Source organism: Macrobrachium nipponense, chromosome 5, assembly GCF_015104395.2.
Source record: "Macrobrachium nipponense isolate FS-2020 chromosome 5, ASM1510439v2, whole genome shotgun sequence".
Classification (NCBI taxonomy): domain Eukaryota; kingdom Metazoa; phylum Arthropoda; class Malacostraca; order Decapoda; family Palaemonidae; genus Macrobrachium; species Macrobrachium nipponense.
In genome coordinates this window covers 62,782,442-62,797,141 of record NC_061107.1, presented here as the reverse complement: position 1 = coordinate 62,797,141, position 14,700 = coordinate 62,782,442, and the positions used below count along the sequence as shown (strand labels likewise).

The window sequence follows — 14,700 nt, the reverse complement described above, 5'->3', positions numbered from 1 at the left end:
TTGGAAGTTGCCAGGGTTAACGGGAAGCCATCGTTTCTGTTAACTTAAGTTTCTATTTCATCATATACGCACGCCCCTTTCCATAGACCTGATTTTTCATTTTAACGTTTGTGCACCTCACAAAGTAAATATTTGCAGAATTCAGTTTTCAACTTAGTTTAAAATGCCGTTGTTATATTTGTTTTCCCAATTTCGCATTATTTATTTATTTTATTTCAAATTAGAACAAACATGTACGTGTGCCACCGCTAGCCAATGTTTACTCAGTAAGTAAAACTGTATATATGTAGATATGGTTGAATAATTAAATCAGTATTTTAATTGTAAATTTTCAGACTTTTTCATAACATTTAGGAAGAGAAGTCAGAATTCCACTGTTTACAATGGAATAGTGACACCGCCTGGATGGAGGCTATGAGAACTCTATGGGGTTAGAACGTACGCTTACAATGCTCATGGTTACTTGCCGTGCCAGCGATAGCCCAGTATACAGATCGTACAATGAGATACATATTTTTCTGACATTGTTATTTTTGAAAATATAGCAAATAATCTTCGTAAAATAATACTTTTTATGAGATGATTTCATAGTAAACTTACGAGAAGAAAGTGTTTACGTTGAAATGAAGAAAAAATGGGCCATCATTTATTCATGGACGTCATTCATCCATTGGTTGTTGAAGTTCAGTGTGTGATAGTATATTTTAGTCAGTGTATCGTCAGTTTTAGAGAGGTCTGTTCTCAAGATGTGTGCAATTTCAGGGAGAAAGGATTAAAGAGCGGCTGTGTGTGTGTGCGCGCTCGCGGGCCTGAAGCTGACCCTTTCACCCTGTAGTGTCTACCCAACCCTTCTTTGCAAACCCATCCAGTCTCGCATTCACTCTCTCCCCTTATCACCATACCGGTCGATCACTGTCGAAAAGTAACTTCGTAGTTTCCAGTCTGCCTCTTTACAATGTATGTGTGTATGTGTCAGATTCTCGGTCGGGGTCCAGTGATGAAAGAGAAGCAGTATACGGATGTGGGATGTATAGCCAAATATATGTTGGTTTGGATATATGATATTTTAAACGTCCCATTGAGTGTATGAGAGAGAGAGAGAGAGAGAGAGAGAGAGAGAGAGAGAGAGAGAGAGAGAGAGAGAGAGAGAGAATGTGATTTTGGTCAAATCCACAAATATCACAAGTTTTCAGTGGCTCAATCAGTAGAGTAGAGCATTGAGAAGTAACATTCTACGAAAAGGTGATTGATGTACTATTTTTTGTAATAAGACAGAATAATATCCGGGCAAAATGTGCATACACCAGTCATGATCAAGAATGGCTGGCTGTCCATCGCTCTCTCATATCCTGCCTCCTCCCCTCGGCTCTGCCAATTGGATGGCCGTGTGAATGTTGATGATAACATCGTTAGTCATGTGGAGGAATACAATGTGGTCGTTTGACTGGATAAATTTCAATCAGTTGGATGTTGGTTTGATTCTCTACGAGATTATGAGATGGCAGCATTGCGCGACATCGAAGGGACAGTTTCAATCAGTCTCGCACAATTCTTTGGTACGTGATAAGCTCGTGCAGGTCGGAGATTTGTCTACGAATTTCTTGTTTGGTTTACTTTCTTATAGTCCCTGTTACATATAATTGTTATCCAGAACAATGGTTTCGCGTTTTCATTGGTATGCGTGGACGGGGCGGGTCGGTCTGTAATCTTATTTGTATAGAAGTTGAAACGGCTGCTCTTTGAATACTAATCGTGGTTCGGAGATCCCATTGGGTGACGAGAATTCTCTCCTAAGCTGTATAGAGTGAAAAAGAGACAGAAAAGACTCGATTGTGTATCTCCCCATCTTTCTTTTTTTTCTTCTTTTTTTTTCTTTTTGTGAATGAAAGAGGAAAAGGATTATGTTTCCCCCTCCTCTTGTTAGTCAGGTTGCTTCTTTCTTCATGAACGTATTGAACACCATTTCTAAAGCCAGTCGGTAATTCATCTCGCTTTTCATTCATCCTCTATAATCCCTTCATGATTTGCCCCTAACCTTTTATCCTCCTCCTTCCTCCAGGTCATCTATTTTCGATGCATGAATTAGTTTTATTATCAAGTGCAAGTCTATTTTTCTCTCCCTCTACCTCGTAATCCTCTCTCCTGGAGGCTGCCATGTTCTTTTGGCGAGCTCCACCCGTGTCCGTCCTTATCCCTCAGAGAGCCGATAAAGCCCTTCTAAAGCGATCCTTTTTGGTCGAGTCAAACGATATTTGGATCGGCCATGAAACTGCTACACGCAAAGGCTTATCACCGTTTTTTCTACGGGGGTTTCGTTTTTACATAATCTTTAGGACCCGGTATAGGCTGTCTGGCGAAGATTCGTTAATAAAAAAAAATTAGGTTTGAGATAGTTCCTTGGTGATAACATCAAAGAAATTAAGAGGATACACGTTCTGGGAAATCTGGCTAGGAATCGATTTTTGGATGTAAGCACTCAAGGCATAGATAGTATCAATCGCGTTGGGGGGTTTTAAAAGTAGAAATGTTTTAGCTTGTCCAAGCAAATTTTTTTTTTTTTTTTTCCAAGTTGAACATGCCCAAGTCTCTCTTTAAGGTCTACCGACGAGTGCCCCTTAGGGCCGTCAATGTACCTCACATTGTCCACTGATGACATTATTAAAGGTGTTGGTATAGCGTCCTTTCGGCCCTTAGTTATATCTATCTGCTCTTTAGCCTTATACTTTACCCGCATTCCTTTCTCCTTTCTTCAGTCCTGCTATCTAACCTCTCAAGCCATTACATCTTAGTGCAACCGTGGTGTTTTCTCCCAGTTCCATCCTTAGATCTTTGAATTTAACCATGTAGTGTCTGGATTTTACTGATCTTGCTGATCCACTCGAACTGCCTCTTTTTATTGGCCTGGACGCTGAATGAATGACTGAATGTGCCCTGGTGCTTGGTTTGCCTAAATTACATAAAATCAATCTTTCAAGTTACACAAGATATTAAATAACTTCCTTGAGAGAATAGGAAGTAACAGGATTTCTCTTTAAGCCTGCGCTTTTTATAAAATTATTATTCATATGTTGAATTACTTTATGGTGTACGTGACAGTATTTGAAAGAAATGCTATTATTTTGGACATGTTCCCTGATCCTATGCAATATATCTTCATGTTGTAGAGTTCATGTTTTGACCAGCTCATTATGTTTGTTTACTTACAGGTCCCCTAATTGATGACACTTGGTTCCTCGTCATCATCTCGTCCTGTGTAGCGGCGACTCTTCTGGGCATCATCCTTGCCATCGCTTTCCTCAAGTACAGAGAGTGGGTTCATTACTTCTATTTAACTCTCTCTCTCTCTCTCTCTCTCTCTCTCTCTCTCTCTCTCTCTCTCTCTCTCTCTCTCTCTCTCTCTCTGAAACACAATTACAGTTCATGGTTCTGAAAACGAAATCACAAGTTGACTAAAGTTAAACTCCGTAAATATTTTAAATAAAGATGGATGAAACCAAGTCCCTGGGTCTTGATATAGTAGGGAGGTCGATTTCATAGTGAGAAAAAGGTAACCCCGGTCTCTTTTTGCTGCAGAACATTTTGTCATAGTCATGTTAGTCAGACAGTCTCAAGCGCGAATGCTAGACACTTGAAGCAGAGAGATTCTTGATAGTCGAACCTTATCTTTGGAAACGGTTGAACAAGCAAACGGGGCCGGAGTTGACAAAAAGGAATATTTCTCCGAAACAAGTTCTAGTTATTTCGACTGATAAAATGTGTCAGTTGATGCAGCAGCAAATACCCAGTCTTGTTTAGGTTTCGAGAATTTAGACGCTCGATTCGATCGCTACAAGGCAAACCCAGAGACGCTTCATTAGTCGTGGTGTTGATAAAGCGGAGTGGACTCTGATAAGACGGACAGACACCCTGATAAGCGGACCCCTTAATTAACGGCCACCGCCCTCATGCCGCTGCCGGACTCTCCGCACCGGCTTAATGAGTTGTGTAATGACTAGTCTCAATCCCCGTTTATGCCTCCTACCTCGCTCCTACTCCCACTACTCTGGTTTATGTACTCTTACTCGAAGTCATGGCCCAAGGCATCAGGCATCAGGCAAGCAGGGCCTCATTTGTGTCCTAACTGTTCTGCTCGCTCGGAAGAACCAGGAAGGGAAACATTCTTAAAAGAACCATCAGTCACGTTTTGGTCGCCATTCCATTGTTTTCTTGTTATTAGTCTAAGAAATCTTATGATTATTTGCACGTTAAAGTTAAAACGGAAACTGTGATATACAGTTCTTCCTTGACCGTGAATAGTTTTCATTTTTCATGAGCTTTACAGGAACAAACCAAATAAATTGTACATTTCCATGTAAACATTATAGTTAACAGTTTTCCACTAAATTCGTATTGAGTATATATATCTTTCACGTAAATTTCAACAGTTAGTGGTCGAAAGTATGATTAATTTTATACATTGCTCTCAGTCTAATAAATGACTTCTTAGCTGCGTACTATATTCGCGCTCTTAAGGAGAAATGTGCTAGATGTTAAGAACTCTGCAAATGACCGAAATTAATACATAGACTTACGTATTCATTCTTTCACTGTATTTAATATACTGCCTGTTCATTCATACACAGCTCACTTGCAATAATTGTTCGTATATCATGTCTTATGTTGACGTTTTCTTTTTCCATACTGTCTTTAGTTAAGTTTTAATTATTAATGTTAGTGACTTTTCCTTTATTGACCTTTTATCAATTCAGATAAAGCATTGTATGTAAAAGTGGTATTTAATCTTTGTATATTATGCTTTAGATTAAATTTGTGTAAAATTAACTTAAGCATTTCAGGATGGTCAGATTTTAAAACACTAAAGCTATTTTAATAGGATTTTAAAACAGTTAATGCAGTGCTTGCCACCACTTACCCTGACAATGTATAGCTATTTTCCACAGGATATGCTGTATTCTACATGTATCTTTTTTTTTTTTTTTTTTCTAGGGGTAAAATGAAACCTATGAGTGATGACGCCTTGGCCAAGAAAGAGAAGGCTCTGGGGCTTGAAAGATGTGAAGCTGTGTTGTATCCGGCCCCAGCCCCTGCACCGGCTCCTCAGCTTGATAGTCGTTCCATGTCACGTGCATTATGGGCTGCCATCAAGCCTTTAGAGGGAAATCACTACACAGTAGACCACTGCCAGCCCATGGAGCAAAAACCAGTACGATTAGACCTTCTACCACCTCATGACAATTCGTATGACTATGTTGATTACAGTGGCGTTACATATGCTACAGCTGGGTATACAACGTTGACACCTCGTCTAGATCAACACAGTCCCCGTCCAGCACCAGCTGCAAGTTTTGAAAACATCGGTTATGTTCCTGGTGATGATGGCACAGAAGTGGAGCGCATTGCCCCAGATGGTTGTGTGGTAACTGCCCCACGAGCGGCTCGTCTGCTCGGCTCGCCACGTTTCGCACAGGGAAACAGTGATCACCACCACTACGAAATGGTGACACCCTCCCCCAGAAGAAACAAATCTCTTGATCGGGGCAGTGGTCGTCAGCCACCCATCATCAGTGGGCCCACAAGTCTGGGACCTGTGAGACTGCCAGCGCTTAATGGTCGTCCTTCTCCTCGCTATAATTTAACAGCCCTAGCCACAGGTGCTCATACCCTAACACCGAAAGTGGATAACTCCTCAAGATCTGAAAGACGACATGCACATGTCTCTCTAGATCGTTCAGGGAGCGCTAACACCAAACTAGCTCCTGCCTCACCCACTGACCATATTTATGCTTCACCCATTACTTCCCCTGTCATTTGAGATAAAAGTTATTTTCTCAGTTTTACCTGCAATGCCTATGTAGGCAACAGGGATGTCACTACTAGTCTGTTATGATGAGCTTGGCAAAGGGTAAACAGTGTATGTCTGGGGGATTTAAACGAGTTCCTGTCAATACAATGTTTGCTGCCACGTGGGTTACTAGATTTTAATTTATTAATCGCCGTTATGTGAAATGATATAATATATATAATTGTGTTTATGATCAGAAGTTGGAAATTAAGTGCAGCATTATTTAAAAACAACTCTGCTACAGATTTGATATCAGTATCATTGTGCTTCAATGTAGATATACATTTCGGTTTTGTTCCTTTGTAGAAGCAAAATACAGTTGCCTGCCACCCTTATCCCCCAGCTACTGCAACATCAGTATTGCCACAAGAATTATGCACTGCTGTTAACCCTGCACCCAGCTTCCATCAAGTCAAAGGCCAGGCCTTTCGGTGTGTCAGCTATGTTGTGTGTAGAGGACACATTGTGTTGATACCAAAGCATAACTGTTAAGGATCCTTTTTTTCCATTCTTCGATAGCATGGCATTCATACTGAACTAATTGCAAAATCATTTCATTTTTTTTATATTTGAAAATAACGATCTCATTAGCTTGTTAGTTTACGATGTCAAAGATATTAAATTGCAATGTTCAGGAAAACTGAGCTTTGAATATTCATATATGGTGCCATATTTCATACTTTGTTCATTGTGAACAAGATGCACAGTGTCTTTCTGAAGCCTTCAGAGCATGCTTGTATTCTTTCAGTCAAGCAGTAAGTAGGAGGTCAGTGCATGAATACACTTTGTGAATGTATTTGGAAGGGACTTGTGCTCAAGTGTCCAGTGACTGACTGCATAAAACGTCATTCTGTGCATCTTCACAACGGCCGCCTTTCCAAATAGTCTGAAAGCGCTTTTGAAAGTATTCATATTCATTCCATGTTTCATATCTATTTATTGCTGTGTATATGTATTTAAGAGCTTTATTAATGTCTGTAAATAAGATTATTTGCTTTTTCATTTCTGTAAAAATGTGCAATTTTATTCTAAATAGATGTTACAAAATTAATGGGGTTTTCTTTTCCTACCATTGACTTCCCAATGGCGGGTTCAAAGAGTTTTGTTGCTTTAGTATCGAGTGAATTACAATGCAGTGTTCATAGATGGAAAACTTTAGATGGCTTTCCTACGCTCTCCGCTGTTTGTCAGTGAAAAAATAGAAACTCAAGACTTTTAAAATATTGTGACGAAGTGCCAAGTATCTGGTTACTACACTTACCAATCATTAAATATTACCTCGCCACACCCAGACACCTGAACCTTCATCTTAGGTAAAATGCGACTGAATACTCTAAAGGCAACAGTGATCCCTTAAATCAGACTAAGTTTATTAAAACAGGTGTGAGGTAATCTTATGTGTAATTAAATTAATTAAAGGGCATCACTCCATCAACAACTTTAAAAGTCTTAAGTATTTCCCTGATTTCAAAACTAAGTACTTCCCTGGTTCTAACTCGCTTCAATTAAATTGGATGAAAAAAGCTCAATTACCACTCTTATGTTCCTACCTAAACAAAATTAAATAAACTGGTGAAAAAGAAAACTTATAAATTTTGAGTTTGATGATAAATTTTTGTATTTAAAATTTTTATAAGTGAAATTCACAGTCTCAGGGAAATTTATTGTTCCACATCCCTTCAATAAGTTAACTCAGCCCACATGGAATGGGTAACAAAATAATTTTATGCATTCTTCAAATTATTAGATGAAAAGTCTTATGTGATAAATTTTAGATCATGCACTAGATTCAAACCTGAATGGAATGATGCTGGCAATATGGTTAAGACTTAAAATTCATTATGGGTCATTCAGTGCTAAGAGGATTCTGGCTCTTCTAACAAGGACAGTAGATTATTGGCCTTTCAAGTTACTGAAATCAAAAGGGAACGGAAAAACATGTGGGATTTCTGTCATGATGAGTTTGGGCAATCCACAGGTCTGTTATGAGGACTGTCTTTTTACTGCAAGATGAGTAATTACTGTCATCAGGAAAAGTCGTGTTCTGAAAATGTTTATATCTGTTTTTTTCTATTTGATAACTCATGGCCTAAGATGGACAGCACTTCTTAGTAGATGTATATGTTGCATAGGGAGCAGCAAAAGGGTATGCCTGAAATTAATGTGTTAAGATGACAAACGAATGATAATCATCAAACCAAATTAGAAAAAAAAGTTTTAAAGTGCATGCCTATATTGCTGACTTTAAGAGAGAAATATTAGATGGTCCTACCCCAAAGCTCCAATAATAATCACATAAGTACAAGTTTATGCATTGGTTGACCATGTATTAGGGACGATACTAGCAAATTACTAAAGAACATAGATTACTGCAATTTTAAAGCACCAGTTAAAATGCTAAACCCATTTTATACTACTAGTCTATAACAATGCTCCATTAAAATATAACTGTAAAAGTTGCAACAGTTTCAGTGACATACTTTTGAAATTAAAACAGATTTATTTTAAATCAAGGATTCCTGTACTATATAGTCAATGTATCATGCCCTGTAAACATAACAACTTCTGAAATTACTCAAATCAGGAGCAACAAGAAGTTTTTTAAAACCACAATATTTCTTTGAAATTTCACAAGCAATATTGTTACCAATAAGAAAAACAATCGAAAATTTATTAAATAATAAAATAAGTCTTAATATACTTAACATGGAGCCTTTCTCCATCATCACTTCCAACAGGGCCAGAGACATCCATGACTCTGGAGTGTAGAGTTGCAACTGATTAGGTGTATCCATGTAGGGAGGATGAATATCATTAAACAGAAGCCTGTATTATTCCCAAAGGACTGACACAACCCAATGCTCTTCCTATATGGGCCAATGGAAAGGCAGATAACTCCCTACTCGTGGCATTGGAGGAATGGGGGTTACCATCATCAGCAACCCCTTCCCTTCTTTTCTTTTTCTGCTTTTATGGCCGCAGCCATGGGAAGGGAGATAAAAAGGCTGGGAAGACTCCACCATTCCTTGAAGAAGGCTATGCTTATTATCTGGGCTTTGGAAATGGAGGCTTGTCCATTACCCCAGATATTGAAAGCTTTACTGAATCCAAGGGTTTAGCTGCAGCTGACTTCACACCCACGGGTGGTTTCAATGCTTCACAGTTGTAAAGGAGTGTCAGGAGTCTGATGAGAGGATAGAGACAAGCCCAACACCCAACTTTTCGACAGTAAGAGAATACTCTTGTAAGAAACCTGCCTAGAGATGAGACAGGCAATCATGTCTCTCCTTGAGGAACATGGTTTGCCCACTGGTTGTCTCTTTGGTAAGCCAGGAAAGTAAGGGTGCTACCCCCAATCAAAAGGTTAGTTCCAGATCTCCCCTACACAATCCTGAAGAAGAGCAAGGAGGAGAGCCTACCCCATTGCCAGAGTGAGCAAGGTCCACAGACTAAGCATTTGCAACACAAATGGAGGCACAGGGAGAGGGGTTGTCTCAGATAACCATGCACACCTGATCTCCAAACCAAGCTCTCACAGAACAAACAAAATACAAGGCTCGTCCAGGTATTAACTTGAGAGTTCACAAGAGGATGAGGTGTGAGCAGTCCTTTTGCCAAAGTGGGCAGGCACAGAGGCATTGGCCTTGCAAGAGGTTTGATAATCACACAATTGTGATCTTGCAATCCCACTTTCCTCCAAGAAGTACAAGTATGTGTGGGAAGTCCACCTAGACTTATTATGTATGGCCTTAGACTGTCTTGTGAGGACCAGAAAGTAAGACAGGTAACTGGGTACTGATGATTTATCACAGACGAACTGGGTTGACATAGACAGTGAGGACGGATAAGTAGTACCGACTCGCACCGAGACCAAAAATGACTCTGTGACAGTAGATTTTGTGTTTTCTTACAGACATACATTCAGCGGCAGGTTGAGGAGGCGCCCAGGTAGCAGTGTCGGCAGGCAGAGGAGGCCCACAGGTGCGGCAGCGGTGTCGGTGGGCAGAGGGAGACTACAGGTGGTGGCTTCAGAAGGGTGAGCAGGTCCACAGGTGTGGCAGCGACGGCAGCATCGAGGGGTTTGAGGAGGCCCACACGTGTGGCAGCGGTGTTGGGAGGTTGCCTGGGGACTTGCAGGTGCAGCAATGGTGCCAGGGGAAGAACTGAGGAAGCCCACGGTTTCGGTGGGTCGAGAAGGTATCTGGCATCCCCTGGTTGAGGCAAAGGAGGCCAGGACGTTGAATGGATGTTTCTGGACCGCTGACTGATTTTGTGTTGGCTGACCAGTACCCAGCTACCTGTCCTCGTGGCTTGTCTCACTCACAGAATGGAAGAAACTGCTCGAAAAACGCTAAAACACGCCTGGAAGCTGTGCCATGATGGGTCTGTTAATGGCGTCAGTGTCGTCCTCGGAATGGAGCTTTCAGAGACCTAAACTGTGGCACCGTATTGAGTCCGCTAAAGGTTCTCTGAAGGTGAGTGGCTGTAATTAGTCCGTTAAAGGCTGGGCCTAAACCCCTGTGTCGCCAACTCCAGGAGGTCACCAGTCGTGAGACCCAGAGAGTAAGACAAGTAACTGAGTACTGATGATTTATCACAGACAAACTGGGTTGACATAGACTGGTGAGGATGGATAAGTATTACCGACTCGCACTGAGAGCAGAAATGACTCTGTGACAGTAGATTTTGTGTTTTCTTACAGACATACATTCATAAATAACTACAGACGCAGTCTGTGTTCGTACATTGTAATTATATCGATGGAAAGGCCAGAGAATTCTACACAATATGGAATACATTAGAATTTGGCATGTTGTTATAGTTAAATGAAATTAGTGAAAGGATGTTGTCCTTACAGTCTCCTCTTCCTCTATGTGGTGAAAGAGACTTTGGGGATGAGAAGGGCAAGTTGGTCCATTGCATCCTTGTGTGCATTCCACTTATCCAAAAGATATATGCAGTTCACATCTTTCTGTTCTCAAATTGTAGTCACTGGACATGTGCAAAGTACACATGATTCTGGCAGAAACTACTAAATGATGGTGGGCTTGGTTTAATCCAGCCCTTTGGGTTCAAAGGTTCAATACGAGTGTGGGGGGAAGAGAATGCTCCTCCCAGTACAACTCCAGCAGAGTTCCCTCTCCACCCCAAGCAGATTCCATGTTCTGGTTAATGTGCCAAGACACTGGAATCCATGATCTCTAAGTACAACCTCCCCAATAGAGATGAAGAGTTATTAATTGGGACAGATGTCTGAAATATCAAACAAGGAATGGACCGAGTCAATGAGTTTTCTTTCCTGAACACAAGGCCCAGAGATGCCATCCATGCAGCAATCCAACATTGAGGAAATCTACAACAGTGATTTCCTCCCTTTCCTACCCAACTTTTGTTTTTCTCTCAGAAGCAGCAGCTTCCATAGGCAATCTAGGCTCTCCCATGCAATAATCTGTCACTGAAGAGGACACAAACAGAAACCTACCTTTCTTTCCTTAATATGTATTCCTTTCCTCCTATGGTCTCCTACACACACTTGATCATCAGAACAGAGATTCCTATAAGATTCTGGTGGATGCCTGGCTGGAGTTTAGGAAGGAGATCACTATTGAAGATTCCTGTCAGAATTCAGGGTAGCCTTTAATGTTTTACATCCACTCACATGGATACGGGTATGCTTGCTAGGTCCTTGGAGCCTGCTAACAAAGCAGTCAAAGACCAAGAAAAAGGTGAGTCAGTTTCTTAGATCCCCTTTAAAGCCAGATCTTAGACTCACGGAGGGACAACCCTCTGGCTTCTGTAGTACAAACTGGTTCTAACCCTCCAACTAGTTCGGACTACAGTATCCAAGTTATGAGGATCAGAGAGCAACAGCTGCCCCTGATACTGATACTAACTTTAGGCATGACTCCTTAATGTATATCCTTTTACCAGTTGTTGAAAAATGCCTCACAAACGAAAGGAAGACAATGATTAAGGTGAACTTGAAATTTTAAGACAGCTGCTTTTCCTAATGCAGATTGGCACTTGGTCCCTTATGCATAGGAATATAGAAACTACTAAAGTAGATAATTGTTACCACTGGTATGACAACCAAACCCACTGAAGCCACCTGTTTTTGTTTTGACAGAAACTATGGCACCTCCTGATCTTGGAAAACCATCCCATAGTGGTGGTCCCAGCCTTCTGCCTCCATTGCTTGACAGAAATAAAACTTCATTTCAGCCATCCCAATATCTGCCAACTCCACAAAGGAATGGGCAACATTTGTCTTTGTGTGTGGACAAAAAATGCTCTTGCTGAATGTGGCTACCCTGTAGTTTTAGGGCCACTGTGAGCAAAATCTCAAATAGGAGTCACTTCCGTGTTCCATGCTTCACCTCCTCTCCATCGTAACCTCTAACTATTCCGAAGTAGTTGGAAAGACTTATGCACACCGAAGGGGGAACATCCACAGAGCCAATACTAACAAAGTGGCGATCTCCATGCTGAACATGTGACCTCAGGCAGGGCTATTGAAACTCCCAGTCCAGTACAGAGTATTATAGACAACTGTATGGATAAAAAGTTTTTCACTCTTGTTTTATTATTATATAAATATTTTATTGCAAGTAAATTGATCATACTGTAATAATATATTTTGAAATATTGTTCTAAAATCTCTTTTAGTTTAAGTAAAGACTTCTGCATTCCAATCTATATATTTCTCAAGTACTGAAAAGCATCTTGTAAACAGACAACAGAAAAGGCTAGAAAATTCATTTCTTTCTAGTTTAAGGCTTTGAAAAGATCCCTAAAGAAAATTTTTAGATAAGGACTACTGTAAAGTCAATTTGATTTGCTTGAAAAAATATTTCTTCTTAAAAGAATGAGAATCAAATCAAAATGCATAGGCCTGGCGTTTGCCTGGCCAAGATTCTTTTCCTTGGTGTTACCATTCTTATTGGCTATTTTTTACCTTGGTAATTACCAATCAGTGAAACATTTGTTTGATGAAAATGTAAATTAAACCAGGATTTGTTGCATAAAAAAATTATATTTTATGATAAAATGAGATTTTATGTATACTTACCAAGTAGTACTTACATAGCTATAGTTTCTATCGGTTGGCAGTTAGAGAATTGTTTTTAATTCACAGAAGCGCTATTTTGTTTCGGCTAGGCAATTACCCCCTGCCCACGCCCACCACCGGGGGGAGAGAAACCAGCTCAGCATAGAATTTGGTTGTTTATGCCCTTTTATCCATGAGAGGGGAGGAGGGAGGGCATTGATTATGTAACTACATAGTAAGGAAACATAAAGATCTCATTTAATCATAAAAATATTTTTATGTATGCAACTTACCAAATACCTATATTGCTGAATCCCCTCATTTATCATAAAAATATTTTTATGTATGCAACTTACCAAATACCTATATTGCTGAATCCCACATTGTCGGAGGTGAGCTCCATGGATACTAGATTGCAATTCACTTTGCATAATAAAAAGAAAAAGGGATAAAGTGCTAGTATTTAGTCAATGTTCACTGGTTCCTTACCTGTTAAGAGAGCTGTTACAGATGATTACTGCCTCTGGATGACGTTCATCTTAACTTGTAGAGACGTGGCGGTATAGCTAAGAGTCATCCTCTACTTAGTGGGATCCATGCAGTACCAACAAACATAGAAATCAGAGTAAAAATATCGTCGCAAAATATATTAAAATCCCATACCCAACTATTAAAAATAAAAGGACTGAAGGGTACTCCTGGTACATAGTACCCCAAGGTTTCCCTTGTGACTCAACGACCTTACTCAAGGCAAAGAGAACAACATTAGGAAGAAATGATTTCTTATACACTTTACCCAACACTGTGTCAGCAACTAAATACTGACCTAAGGTGCTGCAGTTATCATAATGTGTTTCAATATTGTGCAGGTAATGAGATACAAACACTGATTTACACTTCCAATTGGTCGCTTGAATAACAGAATCCACAGAGAGGTTATGTTTAAAGGAAAGTTACATTGCCACAGCTCTCACTTCGTGAGCTTAACTTTCACAGAATTAAAGTGCGACTCTTAATTTGTGAATGTGCCTCTACAATGAGGTTTCCCAAGAAGAACGCAAGCACATTTTTATTAGGAGGGCGCAAGGGATTCCTGACAGAGCCCTATGGGGGCTTTTCAAGTTACAAAAATGGATGGAGCAGGATACTAATGGGAACAGATTTGAAAGGATTCTTAAATAAAACTCTGATTCTCCTTGACCTATTCATTAACATTAAAATTACAGTACACAACTTAATTTAATCTTATCCTCTAATACCTAACTAAGCCTAACTTAACATTATCCCGACCAACTAAGAACCCTAAACTTAATATCCTTAATCCTCATATTGCAATGATACTGCATAAACTTTCTTATTTTCTTCTTGTCAGCAGCTCCTTCTGCAGAGAGCCTCTGGTTGTTCTCTCTAGTTCCTGAATCGATACTTCCAGCTGCTCATAAATGCATAGCCTGGAACCGTTGACCTCCCTCAACATCGCTGTCTGCTTGCACAAGTACTCAATTTCTTGAAATTCATCCTCAGTGACAGCCTGTTGTTGCTTGAGGATCGACTCCAGTTCCCGATTGCACTCCAACAAAGTCTTCCCCAACTCAGCAACCACGAACACTGTAGGCCATCAGCCTACCCAGCATACTACCACTTCACTGTTGGACTAAAAAAAAAAAAGGACCAGTCAACTGGCAAAACTGTCTCTCAGCTTCCACCGTTGAGGACAGGTGAAGGGGAGCCTCCGCTCTTAATCATTCCCATTTACTAAACTCTATGAAAACAGGGAAAGACAATCGTTAATCACAAAAATTCTCTCACC

General features: G+C 40.2%; 1 protein-coding gene across 2 annotated transcripts in view; it reads left to right on the top strand.

Moving 5' to 3' along the window:
* Nucleotides 1-6,893, top strand: part of LOC135215383 (uncharacterized) — a 517,130-nt gene extending 510,237 nt beyond the window's left edge. The window contains exons 5-6 of one of the 2 annotated variants that reach the window (XM_064249962.1): nt 3,207-3,300; nt 4,987-6,893. In XM_064249962.1, coding sequence (XP_064106032.1) covers nt 3,207-3,300; nt 4,987-5,812 — 920 coding nt within the window. In that variant the 3' untranslated portion in view covers nt 5,813-6,893. Of the gene's footprint in view, nt 1-3,206; nt 3,310-4,986 lie in introns of both variants that reach the window. The other variant, XM_064249961.1, reaches the window with a different exon arrangement.
* The last annotated feature ends 7,807 nt before the right edge of the window (nt 6,894-14,700 follow it).